Source organism: Diaporthe amygdali (genome assembly GCF_026229845.1).
Source record: "Diaporthe amygdali strain CAA958 chromosome Unknown NODE_29_length_634662_cov_65_424859, whole genome shotgun sequence".
Classification (NCBI taxonomy): Eukaryota; Fungi; Ascomycota; class Sordariomycetes; order Diaporthales; family Diaporthaceae; genus Diaporthe; species Diaporthe amygdali.
The window spans coordinates 291,307-313,815 of record NW_026517049.1 but is presented as its reverse complement, the minus strand read 5'-3'; the positions used below and the strand labels follow the sequence as shown (position 1 = coordinate 313,815).

At 55.2% G+C, this 22,509-nt stretch overlaps 8 protein-coding genes across 8 annotated transcripts; 5 read left to right on the top strand and 3 right to left on the bottom strand.

Annotated features, from left to right (window-relative positions):
• Positions 1 to 319: 319 nt before the first annotated feature.
• Positions 320 to 1,948, bottom strand: J7T55_004369 (uncharacterized protein; the record flags this gene model as incomplete). Its single annotated transcript, XM_053132014.1, has 3 exons — positions 320 to 1,101; positions 1,407 to 1,536; positions 1,607 to 1,948. The coding sequence occupies 3 exons, from the start codon at positions 1,946 to 1,948 to the stop codon at positions 320 to 322; spliced, it is 1,254 nt and encodes a 417-aa protein (XP_052989982.1).
• Positions 1,949 to 2,998: 1,050 nt separating this feature from the next.
• J7T55_004368 (uncharacterized protein) lies at positions 2,999 to 3,288 on the top strand (the record flags this gene model as incomplete). Its single annotated transcript, XM_053132013.1, has 2 exons — positions 2,999 to 3,133; positions 3,196 to 3,288. The coding sequence occupies 2 exons, from the start codon at positions 2,999 to 3,001 to the stop codon at positions 3,286 to 3,288; spliced, it is 228 nt and encodes a 75-aa protein (XP_052989981.1).
• Positions 3,289 to 4,225: 937 nt separating this feature from the next.
• J7T55_004367 (rna recognition domain-containing protein) lies at positions 4,226 to 5,228 on the top strand (the record flags this gene model as incomplete). Its single annotated transcript, XM_053132012.1, has 3 exons — positions 4,226 to 4,305; positions 4,362 to 4,867; positions 4,945 to 5,228. 3 exons carry the CDS (start codon positions 4,226 to 4,228, stop codon positions 5,226 to 5,228), a joined length of 870 nt encoding a protein of 289 aa, XP_052989980.1.
• Positions 5,229 to 5,850: 622 nt separating this feature from the next.
• On the bottom strand, positions 5,851 to 6,921 carry J7T55_004366 (uncharacterized protein; the record flags this gene model as incomplete). Its single annotated transcript, XM_053132011.1, has 1 exon — positions 5,851 to 6,921. The coding sequence occupies one exon, from the start codon at positions 6,919 to 6,921 to the stop codon at positions 5,851 to 5,853; it is 1,071 nt and encodes a 356-aa protein (XP_052989979.1).
• Positions 6,922 to 7,643: 722 nt separating this feature from the next.
• J7T55_004365 (casein kinase ii beta subunit) lies at positions 7,644 to 8,736 on the top strand (the record flags this gene model as incomplete). Its single annotated transcript, XM_053132010.1, has 2 exons — positions 7,644 to 7,802; positions 7,876 to 8,736. The coding sequence occupies 2 exons, from the start codon at positions 7,644 to 7,646 to the stop codon at positions 8,734 to 8,736; spliced, it is 1,020 nt and encodes a 339-aa protein (XP_052989978.1).
• Positions 8,737 to 13,200: 4,464 nt separating this feature from the next.
• J7T55_004364 (uncharacterized protein) lies at positions 13,201 to 17,798 on the top strand (the record flags this gene model as incomplete). Its single annotated transcript, XM_053132009.1, has 2 exons — positions 13,201 to 17,676; positions 17,769 to 17,798. The coding sequence occupies 2 exons, from the start codon at positions 13,201 to 13,203 to the stop codon at positions 17,796 to 17,798; spliced, it is 4,506 nt and encodes a 1,501-aa protein (XP_052989977.1).
• A 378-nt stretch (positions 17,799 to 18,176) lies between these two features.
• On the bottom strand, positions 18,177 to 20,170 carry J7T55_004363 (cytochrome p450; the record flags this gene model as incomplete). The annotated part of the gene is made up of 5 exons (XM_053132007.1): positions 18,177 to 18,847; positions 18,916 to 19,255; positions 19,305 to 19,534; positions 19,710 to 19,954; positions 20,055 to 20,170. 5 exons carry the CDS (start codon positions 20,168 to 20,170, stop codon positions 18,177 to 18,179), a joined length of 1,602 nt encoding a protein of 533 aa, XP_052989976.1.
• Positions 20,171 to 20,850: 680 nt separating this feature from the next.
• Positions 20,851 to 21,874, top strand: J7T55_004362 (uncharacterized protein; the record flags this gene model as incomplete). Its single annotated transcript, XM_053132006.1, has 2 exons — positions 20,851 to 20,903; positions 20,974 to 21,874. 2 exons carry the CDS (start codon positions 20,851 to 20,853, stop codon positions 21,872 to 21,874), a joined length of 954 nt encoding a protein of 317 aa, XP_052989975.1.
• Positions 21,875 to 22,509: the final 635 nt, after the last annotated feature.

The window sequence follows — 22,509 nt, the reverse complement described above, 5'->3', positions numbered from 1 at the left end:
CAAGTCGGAAGGGTAATGTACACATGAACGTGTCACATTACGACAGTAGAAGCTTTATTGAGCTGGAAAATTGTATTAGCCTTCATGGTGGCTATCCACCTGATCCTCGGTCAAGAAGTCCTCGTCTATCGAATCCTGAACTCCTAGCCTGGTCAAAGCCGTTGTGTTCATGACGTGATGGGGTGCTTGTAGAATTGTAGGAAATGGGGCCCAGTCTCTCGGTGTGTGGCAGAACGCTTCTACTAATCACGCCTCGCCCCAACGTAGTCTTTTCAATGGAAACTCTTCCGCCGTCGCATCAATACTCAACTTCTGATACTCAGGTAGCCGGACCACCTGAGGCTGGGGTCTGCTGGCTGGCCGCCGCGGTCGTGCCCGCCGTACCCACACCTGCACTCGCAGCACTCTCCCCGACACGAACCTCATCTTCGGGCACTCCTACAGCGACGCTGCCTGCAGTGCTACCAGCAGTACTCAGCATGCTTGTCACTCTCTCAGCCCTGGGGCCTGCAATCCCCGCTCCTCCGCCAGTAACATTCACGCTCGCCGTCGTACTAACACTCTCACTGCGTGGTCTCGTGTTCGCATCACTCGCCCTGCGTTCACGGACCAGGCGTTCCAGTTCCCTGATCCGTCTCTTCAGGGCGTCGTTCTCGCGCTTCACTGTTTCCAGCTCCTGGCGGTGGAATGCAGTCTCTTCGTACCTCGAGGTTACAGACATCATACTGGGGGATATCATCTCCGTCGAGCCGGCGCCGGGTGTTACCTGTGCGTGTGAGACGGCTTGCGAGGATGTGCCGGGCGCTGAGCGTAGGTGGAAGTAGCCTGCATGTGCGGCATCCGCCATGTGCGAGCTCGCAAATGAGCTGGCATGTGCTGGAGAGCTGCTCAAGCTTTGCCGCGAATGGCTTTGGGTGCTGTTCTGACGACTCAGAGCCGTGGCACCAGGCCTGATGGGCGCTGGTGAAGTAATATTGACCACTGATGTGCTTCCTGTTGTTGCTGCGATGCTTCGTGCGCTCGCACTTGAACCGCTTCTGGTATGTCGTCGCTCTCGCCCGCTGGTCTGAGATGGTATACTAAACCCGGACCCGGAGAGCACTGCGATTAGAGTTAGCAAAGATTCATATAACATGACATGTGCAATGAACATCAGAAGAAAGACAGTGTAGCGCAGCCCCTGCTAGCCATAGTCCAATCCACAGGCTGTCCCTAGATATTGCGGTAGCTGCAATTTGACACCCAGAGACCTAGGACCAGTCATAGTAGACTGCCTGACCCGAGCAAGCCGGCCTTGTACAGGATATCTTCCGACAAGAATGTGGTGGGCGAGATGATCAAACCCCAGAGCTGACATATGTTGTGCTTTGCCGAGAATGGGAATCATAATCCTGCGAGCTGCTTACAATGTTGTCTGCCATCCGGAATCATGGGGATCGTAGACGTGGAGGAATCGGCGCCAGATTCACTGGCGGAGGCCGAGGAGGCTTCATTATGCTGTCTCAAGATCTCGAGTTCGCGCGTAAGGCGGTTGACCTGTTTGGTTGGTACAGTGTCAGCAGGTGACTTGATCAAGGTAACGCGCTGTATCGAAGCAGGTACATACCACGGCCTCCTGCTCCTTCTCGATTTGCTGGTGAAGCTCAGCAGCTGTAAGTGGTTGAGGGTGGCGTGTCGGGCCTGGGCCAGACTGCAGAGACGATGCATCTGCTGGTGGGTGTGGCACACTGCCTGTCGCTGCGAGGCGGGGCGACGGGAGAGATGCAGCCGCAGGAGCACCAGTATTCACAGCATTCTGATTTGATGGCAGGATATTAAGGGCGGGATCTGAGGTCGTGGGCGCATGGCCGGGGCCGGGGACTGGTGGTGGAGGCATTTGCTGAGATGAGGCCCGCCGAGACAGAGCTAGAACGTGAGGTGACGGAGGGACCGAGTTGAGGTCCGGCATTGCCAGAGGTTCCTGAGACCTTGGAAGACGGTGGTGCGATACGCGACGATGATGCAGGTGTGGGTCCTGCAGCCTGGCTTTGGTCGCGCTGGTGATCGTGATGGTGATCGCGTCGTGACAACTTGGGGCGGGGTGGGGTTTCGAGCAGTCAGAAACACTTGGTGATTGACGGCCGTGAGATGACAGACACAAAAAGAAAGGATGTCAGGCCGGTCATCTATGCAAGGGAGGAGGAGTGGAGGGACCACATTGAGACAGTCCTCTCTCCTGGACAACACACCAAACAAACAAACATACGAGTAGAAGTGAAGTGTTACAGCAATACCTGTTAGAGCACTTGCTGATGTTGCTGCGGAGGCTGCAGGGGTTTAGATTGAGGATTCATACGGCACCAGGCTGTTCTCATTCGACTTGGCATCTGGAAGGTCAGACCGATGAGCTGGGAGACATGGCTTGTCGCCTGTGTGCACATGTGCTACACCGTCGGTACGCCTGCATGGTACCTGGAGAGACTACCACCAAAGACTACATACACAAGTTGTACTGTCACAGCCTGGGTGTGGCATAGTCTACAAAATACTGAAGTATAGAGAGAGCACCAGCTCGAATCCATCTCTGCAGCAGAGTGAATCCAGCAAAGTGCAGATGCCTACAAGCGCAAGTGCTGGTCTCTAGTGGGCGGGCAATGAATGCCATTTCGATGTGCTGCCAGATGGGCGAAATGATATCATGGTGATGTCTCAACCCCTCTGACGTCTGTCTTTCCGAATCAATGGTGAGCAACCACACAATCTGGCTTGCCTTTTAAGGATCAGCCTCTTTCTCTCAAGTTGAATTTCTTAAGCTAAACAATCTAAACAAACCAAACCTTTCAAGCTCCTCATCATCTCTGAAGTCTTCAAATCCAGCCCACCATCCATTTGTGTGTAAGTCAGGCACTGTAAAACCCCGCCAAGGTACTCGGTACTGGAGCGTGCAAGGGAAGACAAAGCTGATCAATGAGTTCAGCTTTCATCAAAAACAAATTTTCCCTACTCAGCGCCATTCAAAATGTCGAGCACCGAAGGCCGCCAGTCTCCTCCCCCTGAGCAGCAGAGCGGAGCTCAGCTCAACTCCGTCCCAGGACAGGGCCAGGGCACCGACGACGCCACCAACAAGGAGCAAACCAACAGCTCTGGGCTTGAGGTATGATTGCCATGTCAAGCGGATGGACAGCAACGAATTGGCCTGCTAACGAGACATTTTAGAACCTGTCATCCAACCCCAAGGGCGTTCTGGACGATGCCGTCAAGGAAAAGTTCTCAAAAACATCAGACAGTGAGGGTACGAAGCAGAAGTAAAGGGTGCAGCTTGGTTTAGGTTGTTATAGGGAGAACGGACAGGACTCTCGTTTGCCAGCGCGCACAATAGACCAGGTCCTGATGGTAGATTAATGAGCAACAACATCATAATCTTCTGACCAGAAGTGTCACCGGTGCTTTCAACGTTTTAACATGTGAATGTTTCCCATGCAGGTATTGTTGGAAATAGATGGATTAGGCTCCTCCTAGATAAGAACGTATTGTCTTCCTCCTCATGTCTTACGTCGTGGAGCTTTACCTTACCCTTGAGCTCTGAAACGTAACGCACGGCAGACCTTGGGGAATATCTGAGGTAAATGATCTCGTCGTTCTTGGGAGCATGAAGCCACACGTAGAGGGATGCCCAAAGACGGACCATTTTCACATGCTTGCCCATTCCTGACCAGCCAAAGCATGACTAGTCTGTGGCAAAGGGCATAGGCAGATTCAACCGTTGAGACAAGAGCTGTCGTATTAAATGTGGCGCAGAGCGAAAGCTTGACGACAGCTTGGGCTTCTAAGTGCTTCTAAGCCCAGGCGAGCTGCGCAGCAGCAGGCGCAGATGAGGGGAGCTCTTTACTTACCCCGCGGGTCTTCCGCCATTTGCTCGCCTTTTAGCGAACACACTCCACCTGGGCACTACCAGCGAATGACGTATCCCGCCCCTTCCCCCCATCATCGCCAGCCAGAGTCATTTGTTGCCCCCCTAAGCTCCCTCCCTCGCTCGAATCTTGGCAGCTGCGCGTATCACATCACAAGCACTACCTAGACTAGTCTAATTGTTCTCAGTTGCTGTCTTCTCATAAAAGCCACACCTCCACGCATCTTCTTCAAGAACCTTCGCGTCTTCCAACTATCCAACAATCAGACATCAGCCACAGATCTACCTCCCCACTACAATCCTCATACCACCATTCAACCCCTCAACAACTTCATCATGTCTGCCACAACAGTTTACGTCAAGAACATCGCCGGTACCACGGATGACAAGGAGATCCGTGACTTCTTCAGCTTCTGGTAAGTACATGATTTTCCTCTGGAACGCCCTGCTCTCAAACTAACCGTCCCTCTAGCGGCAAGATCACCAGCCTCGACGTCAAGGCTGAGGGCGAGACCAAGTCCGCGACCGTCACCTTCGAGAAGGAGACCGCCGCCAAGACCGCCCTCCTTCTGAACAACACCCAGCTTGGCTCAACCCACATCTCCGTCGAGTCTGCGACCGGCTCGTCCCCTGAGGATGCTGATAACCACACCACCAATGCCGAGCGGGATTCCGACGAGATCACACAAGAGGAGAAGCCCCGGGCGCGGATTGTTGCCGAGTACCTCGCACACGGCTACGTCGTTGGTGATGCTGCGATCCAGCGAGCGATCGAGCTTGACCACACACATGGCGTCTCGAGTCGATTCCTGAACACTCTGACTGGTCTCGACAAGAAGTACCACGCCACCGACCGGGCTGTGACCGCTGATCAGAACTATGGCATTACCCAGCGGGCAAACACGCTCTGGTCTGGTTTCAACTCATACTTCGAGAAGGCTACCAACACCCCCACCGGCAAGAAGCTCGTCGACTTCTGTAAGTACTAGGAACTCCCTCACCCCTGACGAGTGAGTCAAAGCCGAGCATGGTGCTAACCATAGCTTCTATTCTAGATACACAAAGCCAGAAGCAGGTCACAGACATTCATACCGAGGCCCGCCGTCTTGCCGATCTCAAGAAGAACGAGCACGGTGGCTCTGCGTACAAGGCTTCCGGTCTGGAGCGCGTGTTTGGTGCTGAGAAGCCTAAGAGCGAAGCTCCCTCCTCCGGCCCAGGTGCTCCCGCCGCTCCTGGTGCTGCCACCACGACGGAGACGACTCAGCCCGTAAAGCCTGCTGAGGGTGGTATTGGCCTTCAAGAGTCTGCTACGATTCCCCCGCCTGAGAAGTCCGGTTAGGAAAGCGATGAGGCCGCTTAGCAGGAAGCCATTGGCGAAGGAACAGTGAGATATCACCGGGACGAGTGAACCACTGGAAGTGATGCTTACCTGAGAATTGCATGCGACGTTATGACTCTGCCTGATACGACCCCCTTTTAGTATGAAAGAAAGCCCTGACATGAATACCCCTTACCTGTTGTTGCTTTTGCAATGGACTATTAGTTGAGGAGGAATATCAGATAGTTCCTAAATTCAACTCGGAAATCTTTTACGCTGTGATCCTATATTTCATTCGTAATCGAACATCGACTGCGGTGTCTATGATTGTGCTAGATTTGCTATTTACACCCACGCACCTCGCCTCCGAAACTTGCATGCTGTCCGCTTGACCACTTGAGATGAAGCACCTTATTACCCTGTTTTAAGCGTCGCGTCAAGGCGCACTAAGTTGGCATATACACACAGAAACTAGGGGCAGTATCACAGATAACCGGTACCGCAGCAAATGAGTGTGTCCATAGCTGGTTAACATGAATTCCACAAAGTAACACACTATCTGGAGCTCATTTTGACACCTAACACCGGTTGAAGTAGCTTCCAGAATTGTGTTATCGAGTCCTGATGGGGCAACAACGGTCTATCACCGAAACCACCAATTCACAGATCCATTCAGCCGGCCATCGCTAGAGTGGCTCTTTACACTGTGCCACCAGCCCTTGGGAATAAACAGCGCATCGCCGGAGCCCAGATGAGCCTCCTGCAAAGCCACCTCCGGCTCTTTCCAAACGGAATGGTGGAGCATTTCCCTCTCCGGGCCCTCCATCATCTCAGTGCCCCTGATCCGGGAGCTCCCACCCCATCGGCCCAGCCTCGCCTGCACGTGACGAAATACCGTGTCCCCGTCCTGGGGCGGTAGCAACCTCACGGTCTTGGAGCTGCGGAGCTGGACGAAGACGTTCGGGTTCGGGTCGCGATGCAAGGGCGTATACGTCGGTTCCAGCCCGAGCCAGATGGAGGAAGCGTAGATGTCGCCCTTGCCTGCCTCCTTCACGATGCGCGGTGCGGGTAGGTCTTGAGCCAGGTCTCCGGGCAGGTCAGGCAGGGAGCACTGTGCTATGTAGAGTTGCCGCATGCGAGATGGTTCCTCCGCCTTTGCGTTGTACCTCAGAGCAGCGAGCAGTAAGGCCAAAGGGGCTTCAAAGCGGAGTAGTCGCTGCTCCAGGGCGCCTTGAGGCTGCATGTCCACAAACAGGAGCTGTTGGCGCAGGTGGTCAGCGAGAGCTTGCTCGACCGTCGTTCTGGTAGTGTCACGGCTGCCGGAGTCGAGGAAGTTGATGAACTGGCGAACAACCTCCCCGGTACCCTCGTGCAGTTGCGGATACATGAGCTCGTAGGGCATTGAGGCCATGGAGAAGCCTTGGAAGTAGCTAGAAACCACCTCTGTGAATGAGGAGGTATGGTCATCAGCCACTGGCTGAAACCATTTCTCTATGGCTGGCATGCGTGTAGGGCCCTCATGCGATCTTTTCATAAGCAAAGGCTTGCCTGCGTCAAAGGCAAGCTCCCTGAACCGCGACACATCGATGCTCCCATGGGACGTCTCTACCGCAGCGACCTGCTGGATGAATGGCTGACTGCTGTGACGTCGAATTTGAAAAGCACTCCATGAGGGCTTATGGAGCCTCCCGACCCTGCCGAGTGTCGTCTTCATCCGGATTATTGCTCTGTATTCCTGCCGGCATCGCTGCATGTGACTGAGCACAAGACACCACTGCCGCAAAAACGAACGGCCAACAGTTGGAATATGAGCGTCATTCGTACATGTATAGACGTGTGTGGTCTGACATGATCCTGAAATTACGTATCAGGCAACCGACATGCTTGCCATCGACGGCTGAAGGTAATTGCGTGGCCGACCGTCGAAAGCAGGCTTTAAAGCTGAGGTATACACAATACGCTGCATGCGTAGTCTATTTGGTCTCGTATCTAACCCAGGCAGAGAACGTGCCTGTTTAGAGGTGCACGGGCCACCTCCGCCATCCCACCAGCCAGCCCAGGCCGCAATTCCAGCAACCGATCTGCGCCTTTGACCTCCAGCTTGAAAGACCGCAAGAACAAGACATCGCCAAACAAAACAGCATTATCGTCTCCACTCCTCCAGCTCATCGCCTACATTGGCTCTGGGGAAGCGCTTCTATCTGATCACTTAGCATTTGGGCAACCCCGGACATGCCAGCGACCCCTCGGGACTAGGCCCATCCCACTTTGCATCCCATCACAACGCAACGCCGCAACCTTGGCATACCCCCCACCAAACGCGTCTTTTTGCCCGGCGCATCGACCAGACTCCCGCGATTGCCTTCCCAGATCGTTCTCCCTGGAGGTCCGCCGTTGTTCTCGCCGGTGTCGCTCTATTTTAGTCACTGAGTCAACATGTCGACCTCCTCAGGTCCACCAGAGTCCTGGATAGCATCCTTCTGCTCCCTCCTCGGCCACGAATATTTCGCAGAGGTCTCGGAGGAGTTCATCGAGGATGACTTCAACTTGACGGGGCTACAATCACAAGTGCCCATGTACAAAGAAGCGCTCGAGGTGAGCCACGCCCCGCCCAATCGTTTCGCAGGTCTCAGAGCGGGGGGCATTCTCTAACAGATGATACGCGTAGATGATACTCGATGTCGAGCCAGAAGACGATGAGGACGAAGAAGACGAGGAGGATGAGGATGAGGAAGACGTCAGTGGCGACGGCCTCGACCGGAGGCTTCCTGGAGAGCGCCGACATCACAGCAGGATGGCTAGCGACCTTTCGGTCATCGAATCCTCGGCCGAGATGCTCTACGGCCTCATACATCAGCGATATATCTGCTCGCGCGCAGGCATACAGCAAATGTCGGAGAAGTACGAGATGGGTCACTTCGGCTGCTGCCCTCGGACGAATTGCAACCAAGCAAGAACACTGCCTGTCGGCCTGTCGGACATACCAGGCGAGGACACGGTGAAGCTTTTCTGCCCCTCTTGTCAGGATGTCTACGTGCCTCCCAACAGTCGTTTCCAAACTGTCGATGGCGCATTCTTCGGCCGGACATTTGGCGCCCTGTTCCTCCTCACATTCCCCGACTACGATTACTCAAAGCACGGTGCCGACCTGATGTCCTCTAATTCCTTGCACATAAGCCGCCGGTCGGGCGACGATGACTGGATGGTCAATGGCATGCATGCCAGGAACATTGCCCCAAGCCTAGGACCCGGCAAGATCTACCAGCCAAAGATTTACGGCTTCAAGGTGTCAGAACTTGCACGCTCTGGTCCACGGATGCAATGGTTGCGCGACAAGCCCGCGGACCTGTCTGAGCTGGACGAGGCACGCCGATACGCAGAAGAAAACACGGATGACGACGAGAGCATGACCGGAAATTCTAAACCATCTAGGAGGAAGCCTCGTGGAAGTGCCCGCCTGCGCCAGAGACAACAACAAAACGGGAGCCCCATGGCTGTCGAGGCTAACGGCGCCGAGTCAGAGCTCTAGCCGCCCATGGCTCATAGACCGGGAATCGAGTCGTTGTACAAGGATGAGATCCAAGACCTCAAGGCCATTCTGACGTGCACTCTACCTGGGGCCACGAGGTCGGGGAGGCGCCAGCCCGAAAAGCCACGCCAGTCCCCCCCGAGCCTACGGACTCTGATAACCTTGCCCGTTTCATCCCCTCCACAGCGATATACCTCTGACCCACGAGGATCTGATGCTGGAGAGAATCTCCGCGAATTTGAAGAAGGGGAGGACTTGATTCTACTAGGCCCTCTCCCGCTTTAAAGAAGCGTGACTGGGGCCCTTTACGATGCCATACTGGACCACGAGGTCTCAAGAATCGTAAATCCACCAAAGACGAGCCGGGAAACCGGAGCGTGCAAGCCGTTGGTTATTTCTTTGGAACAGTGAACAGCGAGGCTTCATCAGAACTGCAGATGTCGGCGCAATTTTCCCAAGAGCAAGGAGCACGGCAATTGGTCGGGGGTTCGGGGATGAGCAAACCATGGGGACACGGGAACACTATTGGAGGAGCGAGGTGTTGGGCAGGATGCTTCAAGCTACACATTACTTGCATGCGGTCGGCGTTGTTCTTCACCCTCCCCTTCATGGTTTTTTGACATATACGTTTGTGTGGCAGGCTGGTCGTCGCCGCGGCCGCGACCGCTTGATCATGGGTCTGCTGTAGCATCATCACCACCGCCAGCAGCAGCAACAGCAGACGGCACAATCCACAACCTTTTTTTCCTTCTGTCCGTCTCAAGTGCTGTTGCCACCCATTTTGCTGATGCTGAGACCGTGATCGTCGCCGCATGTCTTACTCGGGCTCGTTGAAGCAGGATATTTCCGCATGAATAGACTAATATGAACAACCCTTTCCATGTTCTTCTTGCAGCAACCAGGGGATACGGTCACCGTCTGCAGCTCCCGACTGCCCTTGGAACATATGCAGCGTGTCCTGTGGACCACTGGTATCTTGCCTGCCTCGTGTATCTTTTTGATTTTCCTCGCCCTTTGCTTTGCTCTACCATTCGTGCTGAATTGCCCTTTGATCTGTCCGCCCTGACTGGAGCAAACACCGGCCGTATCTCAAATTTACACCGCAAGCCAACGGAAGCCTGCAGCGGCAGAGTATCAAATAGGATCCCAGCGTATGTGATTACTAGAACCATTGTTACAATAACGCCTTACTTTCCAATGGTCCATCGCATATGGCTCTGCACGCGCCTGCGTGGCTTAACTTACCTCCCGCATAGTTACATTATGGTCAGGCTATGCGGTAAATACCAGATTCACAACCACCAGCAGTTGAACTTTGCATGTATTCCATGGGCTAGGACGGCCGATGGCTTGTAATTTACTACTTACGGTCTGCGAACTCGTTACGTCAATATGTTGTTATTTGACTGTGTTAAGCCACTCCCAACATGTTGACAATACTTGGTGTGTAAATCCCCCTGTTGTCAGAGTGATGTTATAGTTCATCGGACCAAAGCCTTTGTAATTAGAATCCTGGTATCCAGCTGTACTCAATTTCTAAATCATCCGAACCTGCTTATTTTATTATCCGCTCCGACGGACCTCCTTCATGGACAGGCATATAGAGAGGTCTCAGAGACCCCCCGTCTTCGCAGGCATTCCCGTCGGCACCGATCAAGTTCCGGCTCCGTCCCAGCACGTGTTATTGATAAGCACCAGCCGGGCTGTGCAGTGTTTGTTGTCTCCTCCGGCCCCGGCTCGGCGGCCCAGTCGGCGCCATCTAGACTAGGACTTCTGTCTGACCTCTGTATATTGCCAGGTGGGTCCAGGCGGGATGATGCTGACGGCACAGAATACGAACGTGCGAAAGCGAAAGGGTAAAACTTGGTGTTCCACGGATAGCCGCGCCCTTGGGCGCCCTTGGCAATACATATCTATGACTCCTCCGCCGTGCGTTCCGCGGGGAGGAGCTTGCTCCAATCGGAGGGATTATCTGGCCTCCAAGGCCTGTCTTATCCTGCGGGAGCGGATAGATTTTCAAGGCTCTATTGTTTGTCTGCGTATCATCTTAAGGAAGGTTTTCGAATGTTCCTGCCGTGAGACCACCACCCCTGGCCACATGGTACGAATGCGGCTTAGCTTACGCCCGTCTGGAGGCTGTCACTGCTAGCCCGAGAGCTGGGATTGCTCCGGATAATCATCGGCTGGGAGGCAACATCCGTCTGACTGACTGAGTCAGTGGAACATGCCGCGGACGGGACGACTGTGTCAGTGTGGGGCCGTTGTTGAATCCGGACGATGGTGGTGCGTGGACAAGCACGACCAACGGCCGTGCCGAAGGTGTGACACAGCATTGGCGATTCTGGGGGGCGACTACATACCGTAAATACTGTACGTGTGCAGTGGCTCGAGAGTGGCACGAGTGGGTACGGACGGAGCACTGTGTGAGCCTCGAGTCTGTGGCAGGCTGTGATCCACCTCTTCTCGAGAGCGATCAGATATCTGGGCCACGTCGATCTTGACTTACAAGATGAACTAAGCTCGAGCCCTGTCTTATTGCTCGTAGTAACGTCCGATCAAGAACCCTAATTCCGGGCTCGAGGCTTGATAGGATACCTTCACGTAGGACAATGCCTCCTAGATCTGTAGTATCGCCTCTCGTCGATATCAATGCCGCTGAGCTGGCAATGCAGCAGCGCATCACCATCTCAGACCAAGTCGCTTCTAGCCCTGCCGTCTTTTTAGAGTTTCACTGACACGTCCTGGCCGTCCTCGTGCAGTGCAAGTCACACACACAAACTCGCCGCCAGTCCAGAGGGGTGGTGGCCGTGGTGGCCCAATTGGAGGCGGCAGGGGATGCCGTCTCGGGGACTAACAACTTACCGGTCTTGCGCATTGGGGGACGGCATGAGTCCTCACCGAGACGCCCGAAACCTCTGTCGATCTCCAACAGACCCACCGGCCATCTCCTGGGATGGGGTCAAAATACCATGTGCTGTGTATGCAGCAGGCAGACAGGGTGGAGAAGCTCTCGGTCTTTGTTGCCTTAAGTCCATACCAGGCTGGCCAAGGCCGACTATCACGGAGGCGGCGTCTCGAGTGGATAGAGTTTTCCTAATTAGTTGTGAGTATGTTTTTTTCTCTTTTTTTCTGTCTGTCTATCTGTCGGTCAAGATGGCTCACGATGGCTCATGAGGAAAATACTACAACATGTGCATTCTTGTGACTCCTGTGAGTCAGGCCGGGGTTATCCTGTCCCTGTCCCTGTCTCATTGTTCGCGTCCACGTCTATGTTCTCGTCGAGTTCTTAGCACGGTGTAATTCCGTATCTCCGTTGTTTTTCTCCCATTTGACGGCAGCCCACCTCCCTAATATGCAGTAGTGAATTCTATACTGCACCAGAAGAGCAAAGCAGTTACCAGTCCTTAATCTGTGGGGCTGCTAGGCGAAACACAGTTGTATCTAGACCAGTTATCGATGCCTGCCACGATCTGTACAGAATACGATGGACGTACAAGGCAGGGGAGGGGGGGGGGCAGAAGCCAATTCGAGCATCGAAGCTCGAGAGCAGGGCCGTTTGTGGGGCCCTGATGGATACACAGAGTAGGCATGGTGGGCGCCCGGTTGCTGTGGTCCGGCTCAACCCCATGCTCCTAGTCCTAGTCGAGTCTCCCGTCCCCAGTTCCCAGACCTGCCAGTCCCCCATCTCATGGCTCCCCTAGGCACTAGTTCTCCCAAGCTCCCGAGGGCCCTTGGACCTTGGAACCGTTGAAACGACAGATCCAGGCGAGGGGCACATGCTGTCTCGCAGAATTGGAGAAGAAACAAAAGTCAAATTGCCAGCTGGGGCTGTTCCAGAATACTGATTTATAATTCTAGGGCGGTATTGTCCCGGTCCAGCTACCGAGCCGATCCTCGGACTGCCGACCTCAGAATTTCTATGTATCCATCGCATACATCATCTATCTGAGCCGTGTTGCCTTCCAGGGCCGTGCTTGATAAACTTTGTTGTCGCGCCTCCCTTTCTCTACCCCAGGTTGCCGTCAACCTTGCCTCACACTCGAAGCCCTGGCCCTCACCCTGCCTTCATGGGAGGAGAAGGCCGTGTTTCATTAATCCACCTGCAATCGCCTCTTTGACCTTCACTGTCCCCCTTTTTTTGTGTGCCCTCTCTCATCGTTCCTTCAAAACTGGACGGGTCCGTTTTCAGACTCTAATTTCAAGAGGCCCACACACTACACCTACTTTTGACTGAGACCCAATCCAGACACAGACCCTCCCTGTCCATTTGTAATCCAATATCTGTGTTCGATATCAGATATCAAAGCCTCAGCATCTCTGACTTTCGCCTTCTTCCAATCGAGCAAGTCGCGTTGCATCGGGATATCCAGGCTTAAGGTTGGCCCTGCCCCGCGAAACCTTCTGCGCGTATCTGTCTTAATCGCGCCCAGATCGCTTGGCAGGAGCTTTAAAAAAAAATAAACCATGGAACCGGACGTGGAAAAGGCCGCGCTCGAAGCTCGAGATCAGGAGCACGGCGAGTTTTTGGCCCACCGCGAGATCGAGGAACCACCACGAAGGACTTCCACCGACAGCGACACCACCCGTGATCCTGAAGAGGAGCGGGAACAGGCCCGGCGCAACAACCCCCTGGGCTTGACCAGGACCAAGTCTGGCGTCTCAGTTGAGCAGGCCCGAGACGACTTTCAACAGCTGCGTCGTGAGATTTCCTCACTCTCGAGAGCATCCAGGGCAAGCCGCGAAGCCAGCCGCAAGGGCAGCAGGCATGACATCAAGCAGGAGAAAACCCACGAGGCTGTCGATGTGGCCGAGTCCGGCGGCACCTCGACCACTCTCTCCGACGATGAGCAGTTCGACCTGGAGGGAGCCCTGCGGACGGGCTTGGACGCCGAGCAGCAGGCCGGCATCCGGCCCAAGCACATTGGCGTTTACTGGGACAACTTCACCGTCAAGGGAATGGGTGGTTTCTCCAACTATGTCAAGACCTTCCCGGACGCATTCATCGACTTCTTCGACGTCATCTCCCCCGTCAAGAAGGTCCTTGGGCTTGGAAAGAAGGGCTCCGAACGCGCGCTTTTGGACAACTTCCGCGGCGTCTGTCAACCTGGAGAAATGATCCTGGTTTTGGGAAGACCCGGTTCTGGATGCACGACCTTCCTCAAGACCATTGCGAACCAACGCTATGGGTACACGAGCATCTCTGGCGAGGTGCTCTACGGCCCGTACGAGGCCAAGGAGTTCAAGCAGTACCGAGGAGAGGCAGTCTACAATGCCGAGGACGACCTGCACCACCCCACCCTGACTGTGGAACAGACTCTCGGCTTTGCATTGGACACCAAGACTCCCAAGAAGCTTCCGGCCGGTCTGACAAAAAGTCAGTACAAGAAGTCAGTCATCGACATGCTCCTCAAAATGTTCAATATTGAACACACGCGCAACACCATTGTCGGTGGACACTTTGTTCGCGGTGTCTCAGGAGGTGAACGAAAACGTGTTTCCATCGCTGAGATGTTGATCACGAATGCTTGCATTCTTTCCTGGGATAACTCAACTCGTGGCTTGGATGCGTCGACTGCACTGGACTTTGTCAAGTCTCTCCGGATCCAGACCGACTTGTACCGAACAACCACCTTTGTCTCGCTGTATCAGGCCTCTGAGAACATCTATAAGGAATTCGACAAGGTTATCGTCATTGATGGTGGAAAGCAGGTCTACTTTGGCCCCGCCACTACGGCAAGAGCTTACTTTGAGGGCCTCGGCTTTGCCCCGCGTCCTAGACAGACCACCCCGGATTACGTGACCGGCTGCACTGATGAGTTCGAACGCGAGTATGCTTCGGGATACTCTGAGAAGAACGCACCACATGATTCCGAGTCTCTGGCTGAGGCGTTCAGAGCCTCCCAGTTGTCGAAAGACCTGGACCAGGAGATGAGAGATTACAAGGAGCGTCTCAAGGAGGCCCAGCAGCAGCACGATGACTTCAGAATAGCCGTACAGGAGAGTAAGCGAACCGGTGCCAAAAAGTCTGTCTATGCTGTTGGTTTCCACCTGCAAGTTTGGGCTTTGATGAAGCGGCAGTTCGTCCTCAAGATGCAGGATCGGCTCGCGCTTATCCTCGCGTGGCTGAGGAGTATCGTCATCGCTATCGTTCTCGGAACTCTGTACCTGAATCTCGGTCAAACGTCAGCCAGTGCGTTCAGCAAGGGTGGTCTAATGTTCATCTCGCTCCTGTTCAACGCCTTCCAGGCCTTCTCGGAGCTCGGTGGTGTCATGACAGGCCGAGCGGTGGTCAACAAGCACAAAGCATATGCTTTCCATCGGCCGTCGGCCCTGTGGATAGCACAAATCATCGTTGACCAAGCCTTTGCCGCCTCGCAGATTCTCGTCTTCTCGATCATCGTTTACTTCATGACGAATCTGTACCGAAGCGCCGGTGCTTTCTTCACATTCTACCTCATGATTCTGGTAGGAAACATCGCGATGACCCTGTTCTTCAGAATTCTCGGTTGCATCAGTCCCGACTTTGACTACGCCATCAAGTTCGCCGTCGTGATCATTACTTTCTTCGTGACGACCTCTGGTTACATGATTCAGTATCAGGCTGAGAAGGTCTGGCTGCGCTGGATCTACTGGGTCAATGCGTTGGGTCTGGCTTTCAGCGCCATGATGGAGAACGAGTTCAGCAGGATCACAATGACATGCTCCGGTTCGCAGCTCGTGCCGTCCGGCCCAGGCTACGATGACATTAATCATCAGGTTTGCACCCTGGCTGGTTCACGACCAGGCACTGACCAGGTCTCTGGAAGTGACTACATCACCGAAGGGTTTTCCTACCGCCCAGAGGACCTGTGGAGAAACTTTGGCATTATCATTGCTTTGATCGTCGCCTTTCTCTGCTTCAACGTCCTGTTGGGTGAGGTGGTTAAATTCGGTATGGGCGGCAACACCTTCAGAATCTTCCAGAAGCCCAACGCCGAGAGGAAAGCCCTGAATGAAGCTCTGGCTAAGAAGCTTGAGGAACGCCAGAAGAACAGGGCCGAAGTCGATGCGGGCGGCGATATGAAATTGGAATCCAAGAGTGTCCTTACGTGGGAGAATCTTGTCTACGATGTACCTGTCCCTGGTGGAACCCGACGACTCCTCAACAATGTGTTCGGTTACGTCAAGCCCGGCGAGTTGACAGCGTTGATGGGAGCTTCAGGTGCAGGAAAGACAACGCTGTTGGACGTGCTGGCCGGACGAAAGAACATCGGTGTCATCGGCGGCGATATCCTGGTCGACGGTGTCAAGCCCGGTAAGGAATTCCAGCGATCCACTAGTTACGCCGAACAACTCGATATGCATGACCCATCCCAAACTGTCCGAGAGGCGCTCCGTTTCTCGGCCGATCTGCGACAACCCACTGAGACTCCCCGAGAGGAGAAGTACGAGTATGTCGAAGAGGTTATTGCCCTGCTGGAAATGGAGAGCATCGCAGACGCCATTATCGGATCCCCTGAGGCTGGCTTGACGGTCGAGCAGCGCAAGCGTGTGACGATTGGAGTCGAGCTTGCAGCGAAACCCCAACTTCTGCTCTTCCTCGACGAGCCGACTTCTGGCCTGGACAGTCAAAGCGCGTACAACATCGTTCGTTTCCTCCAGAAGCTCGCACGGGCTGGCCAGGCTATTCTCTGCACCATCCACCAGCCGAACGCCGCGCTTTTCGAGAACTTCGACCGCTTGCTACTCCTGAAGTCCGGTGGTCGCTGTATCTATTTCGGTGACATTGGCAAGGATGCTCACGTCCTCCGCGAATACCTCGCGCGCCATGGAGCCGTCGCTGGAGAAACTGATAACGTGGCCGAGTTCATGCTCGAGGCGATCGGAGCTGGATCATCCCCGCGTATTGGCGACCGAGACTGGGCCGACATATGGGAGGACAGCAGCGAGCTTGCCAACGTGAAGGACCACATCTCCCAGCTCAAGGAGTCCCGAAAGGCCGCTGGCGAGCAGGTTGACCTGACGCTGCAGAAAGAGTACGCGTCGACCCTCTCGCACCAGCTCCAGGTTGTCATCAAGCGCACCAGCCTGTCGTACTGGCGCTCGCCCAACTACCTGTTCACTCGTCTCTTCAACCACGTCGTCATCGCCCTCCTCACTGGTCTGACCTTCCTGAACCTCGACAACTCGCGCTCGTCGCTGCAGAACAAGGTCTTCGTGATGTTCCAGGTGACCGTGCTGCCCGGTCTGATCATGTCCCAGGTGGAAGGAATGTACCACTTCCAGCGGTCAATATTCTTCCGCGAGCAGTCGTCCAAGATGTACTCGGCCTTCACCTTCACCGCCTCCATGATCCTGGCCGAGATGCCGTACTCGATTCTCTGCGCCGTGGCCATGTTCCTGCCGCTGTACTACATGCCGGGCCTGCAGACCGAGTCGTCGCGGGCGGGGTACCAGTTCTTCATGGTGCTCATCACGGAGCTGTTCGCCGTGACGCTGGGCCAGAGCCTGGCGGCGCTGACGCCGTCCATGTTTATCTCGTCGCAGTTCGACCCCTTCATCATCATCACCTTCGCGCTCTTCTGCGGCGTCACCATCCCCAAGCCGCAGATGCCCGGCTTCTGGCGCGCCTGGCTGTACGAGCTCGACCCGTTCACGCGCCTCATCGGCGGCATGGTGCCCACCGCGCTGCACGAGCTCGAGGTGCGCTGCACCGACGCCGAGCTCAACCGCTTCACCGCCCCCGACGGCCAGACCTGCGGCCAGTACATGGAGAACTACTTCAACTCCGGCGGCATCGGCTACATCGTCAACAACGCGACCAGCAGCTGCGAATACTGCGCCTACAAGGTCGGCGATCAGTTCTACGAGCCCCTGGGCCAGAGCTTCGACAACCGGTGGAGGGACCTGGGTATTTATATCGCCTTTGTCGCGAGCAACCTGATCATCTTGTTCATGGCGGTAAGTTGTTACATCCCGAGCCCCCGGTCCCATGTTTTCTTAGTTGGATTTTGTGGGGAAACTGGATTGGCTGACATCCGTATTTCCGACAGGGTCGTTTCCTCAACTACAACAAGCGATAGTCGCACCCTACCCCTTTCTTCTCCTATCGGGATGGCTCGGGCTCGGAGTTCTCTCCCAGGTCAGGATTTATTATGGTTGGAAAATACAAGGTAATGAGTTGGTGTTGGTAATTGCGAATTGGATTGCATGTACACGGGTGATGTACATAGATTTGATACATGCATCATGCGACCATGTCTGCATAGCAAGAAAAAGTGTTTTGATGATCATGAGGAGGGCTCACAGAGGAAAGCGGGCTGGGAATTTCTGTACATGGATAATAGATATTTGTACCTAAGGCCTGCGTAGGCACGAAGAATGATCAAGTTGAAAAAACAATCTCAGCGTGTTAGATCATCACATGCATACAAAGACATCGGAGCAGCGATTGCTACCTCTCACAATGCATCCCGCCCACCGCGCGACCTCACCTTGACAAACACAGGCAACCCGCCCTCCATCGGCAACGTAAGGCTGCTCTTGCTCGCCCTCTCGCGGCCCTCGTACGCCGGCACGAACTCGAAGACCCACGCCACGGTCGCGATGACCTGCACGGCGATCAGCTCGGCCATCTTCTTGCCGAGGCACAAGCGCGGCCCGCCGTTGAAGACGGGGAACTCGCTTGCACTCTTCTGCAACACCACACTCGGCGGGTTCGCATCCCCACCGGCGGCGACTAGCCACCTCTCGGGCCGGAAATCGTCTGCGTCCTCGCCCCAGGTCAGCCTGGAGCGGTTCATTGCCCACGGGCACCAGACGACGACCGAGCCCTGGGGGAGGAACGTGCCGTCGGGCAGGGTCGTGGGCGACATGGTCTGCTTGATCTCGAAGGGGATGGGTGGATACAGGCGCAGGGCCTCGCTGAAGACGGCGAGGGTGTAGGGCATTGAGGCTGGCGTGAAGAGGGTCGGGTCCACGGGGAGGGTGGACGTAGCGGAGGCGCCCTCAGGCTGGGCGGGCTGGGCCTCGAGTGCCTGTTGGACTTCCTGCCGGATCTTGGCTAGAGTATAGCGATGGTGCATCAGCAGGTGGAATGTCCACGTCAGGGCTTGTGCTGTTGTGTCTCGACCTAAGTGGCTGACGTTAGTATGGGGTGTTTCCGGGTGGCTGCTCGGAGTCCGAGAGGAGGCGAAATACCTGCGGAAAGATAGTTGAGTGCGGCATCTGCGACCATTCCACGGTCGCCTATTGAATCAAGCAACGACTGGATTAGGCTTCCAGAAATCTTGTCAAGCTTCTCGTCTTTCTCTGGCTGACCCGAGGCGTTTGCGGTGTCTTTTGCTCCCCGTTCACGGTCCTGTATGGCAGTGTCTACGATCCGCTTACCATACGCCTTCACAATAGCAATCGACTTGCGCAGTCTCGCGCCGAAGAAGATCTCCGTGACCCGCCAGAGCGGATTCTGAACCCTTTCTGCAGTCGCACCTGAGGCGTAGTCAAAGGCAAGAGTGAAGTCGTCATCGGCGTGCATCTCCAACTGCCCGAGCGATCAGCTTAGACCGTGGCAAAGAAGGGTGGCAACATACGTTGTAAGCCAGCTTGCCCATCAGCTGGGTGGTGATCTCGTGGAAGACGGCCTGCAAGTCGGCCTCTCGCACATCTTGAGACCTAGACTTGAGGATGTCGACGCTCTGAGCCAGGTACTGGGGCAGTGCGACATCCGTGAGGACCTGCAGGTTCTTGGTGTTCAGGAAGGCCAGACCAGCCTTGCGCTGGACCTTCCAGAGCTCGCCATCCGAGTTGATGATGCCGTGGCCTGTACTTAGGCGTTTACACGGTCAGTGGTCATTCTTCAAGCAGCACGGGCTGGTGGACACGGGGACGACATTGATCTCAAGATCCCGGGGCCGACAAGGGGATCTAAACCCCGAAGACTCCGGCCCGTTAGACCGGCAGTCCATCGGCCCGTCAGCAACTCATATATTACTTACCAAAAAGGTCCCACAGGGGCTTTTTGACGAAGTCTCCTTTGGAAAAGATGGCCTCGTTCTTGAATACATAGTCCAGGTTGGCAGGGTCATTGATGACCACGCCTGGTGGGAGGCTGGGGACATACAGCTCGAAGGTCTCGTGGCCGAATATGCGCTCGCATTTGACGAACCAGGAGAAGAGCTTCTGCCGGGCCTGAAGGAACAGGATTCCATTGCCAGCAAGTGGCAGCGTGTTGGGAGGTTTCCTACGGCGTGTTAATGAGGGTTGGACGTTACAGATACACACACAGAGAGAGAGAGAGAGAGAGAGACGGGAAAGGGGTGGATAGAGTCTGCCCGTCTTACCTCAAAGGGGCCCCACCTCTCGTGATGCCACTTTTCCGAAAGATGGACTGCAGGATGAGAGCGATCAAGGCGAATCCTACGGCCCAAATGGCTGTCCAGCCGGTGAGAAACGACATTGTCACGATGATACAGTATTTGGTGGGTTTGAGCCCATCCCAGCATTGGATGCAGTGCAGTGCAGTGCAGTGCAATGTATTTTGTGCAGGTCAGATCAAGGAGAATGGACCTAGATCGACCGTGTGAGGTGAGACGTCATGATGTGTGTGACACAAAGCTCGTGTGGGAAAGAATGCCTGATGTTTGCATGCTGCCCATTCGATTGAGTGCTGACCTTGCAGGAGAGCGGGCCGCACAGTTCGATTCTCCTGCGGCGTTTTGGAACGGTGCCGATTGGGCGGCCCCAGCGCAGCTTGCAACTCTCCTTGCGAACCCCCCTACCCCTGCAAGTCTTGAGACAAGCTTGCACAGGAGGTTGAGGTGGTAGATCAGATGCAAAGCGTTCCAAGGAGTTGGAGCTGTTGGATTACGTACTATGTATGGCTGCATCGTCCCGAGGCCTACTACAAAATACCCTCGTCCTCTCAACACTCTGTCGAAACCCAGCTCTGAGTGAGCGGCTTCTCTCCCAGGTACACTCTTCGATTTCTCCATTCAGGAGAATCGAAATTGGTGCAGTCCCGACTCGAACTTACGCACAAAACCCCTTGTTCACCACCCTGACGAGAACCTCAGCAAGAGTGAGAGCGAGGACTACACACATCTCACACTCGCAAGACACGGCGCCATTATCACCAACATGGCTCCCTGGGTCCCACGATTGCATCTCTTCGAGATTGACGACCAGCCATGGTACATCCTGAACCTCACTCCTGCTCATGCCTGTCTGCACCACCAAGACCAGCCAGCTAACGCACCCCAGGTTCCCTCCCTGGTTCCGCGGCAAGGTCCAAGCCGCGCTCACCCAGACCTGGAACTCCAAGATCCCCTATATCCAGCCCGTCTCACCAGCTCGTATAGTATCCCGGCTCCTGGAAGCCCACCTCGGCGACAAGCTCTCAGACCATGTGTTCATTGACTTCTGCGCCGGCGGCGGCGGGCCCACCCCGAGCATCGAGAGGCACATCAACAAGGACATCAAGCAGCAGCAGCAGCGATCAGCAGGAGACCCCACCAACGGCAACAGCAAGACGAGATCCAAGGAGCCAGTCCACTTCGTCCTGACAGACCTGCACCCGCACATCGCCAACTGGACCGAGGCGGCCTCGCGCTCGCCAAACATGCACTTCTCGCCCGAGTCCATCGACGCGTCCGACGCCCCGCCGGACCTGCTGACCAGCCACCTCGACAGGGCCCTCCCGGACTCGGTCGTCGGCCAGGGCAAGAAGCACTTCCGGCTCTTCAACCTGGCCTTCCACCACTTCGACGACCCGCTGGCGCGGCGCATCCTCGCCAACACGGTGCGGACGTCCGACGGCTTCGCCATCTTCGAGCTGCAGGACCGCTCCGTGCGCGCCTTCCTGGCCTGCTGCCTGCTCGGCGTCGGCGTGCTGCTGTCGGCGCCGCTGTACGCGTGGCGCTGGCGCAGCCCGGCCACGCTGTTCTGGTGCTGGGCCGTGCCCGTGCTGCCCTTCGTGCTGGTCTTTGACGGCTGGGTCTCGGCGCTGCGCACCCGCACCCCGGACGAGGTCGAGGCGCTGCTGCGCACGTGTGGTGTCGATGAGAAGGAGCTGGGCCGGTGGGAGGTGCGCAGCGGGAGGGAGTGCCATTTGCCGCCTGTGGCTGACTTGAACTGGATAATTTGTACCAAGACCCGGGGTTGAGACGACTGGCTGCTGGGATGGTGATGTTGGAGGTATATACGTGAGGAGGTTGCGTGATCATAATAGGGCTACCAGATCCGCAAGAACAATAGAGTGTGACAGCCTGCTGCTCAGAGACCGCCCACCATCGTGTTCGTTTGTGAATGCGTAGTAGAATACCATCTCGTGGGATTACAACCTACGGGCGCTTATTCATCACGACACCCCCGTTGAACAAGTCAAATAAAGTGCAGTCATCCACAAGGTATGGTAAGGGTCTAAACACTATTTCTATAGGTTCACCTCGTGTCCTCTTATATGTGCAAGTAACTGTAAGCACTAGAGGCACTATCGCTATGAGAGACGTGACCACCTGCATCCAATCTTACATAGACTATAATCTTCGACTTGTGCGCACGGCATGCTCTCATTCTTTAGATTGACGTGAATGATACTAACCGGTGATACCTAAAGCATCATAGAACTACTACGCACAAGTTCACAATCAAATCTTGTGAAAGAATTTTACTCAGTTCATTCTCATTCTTATTCTCAACTACTTAGGTATCGATTGCCGATCCCTTTTGAGTACTATCAATCCTCAGAACCGTCTCTGGCATGCTTGTCTGCCGGTAATGCAGCCGCGGAGCGCGGAG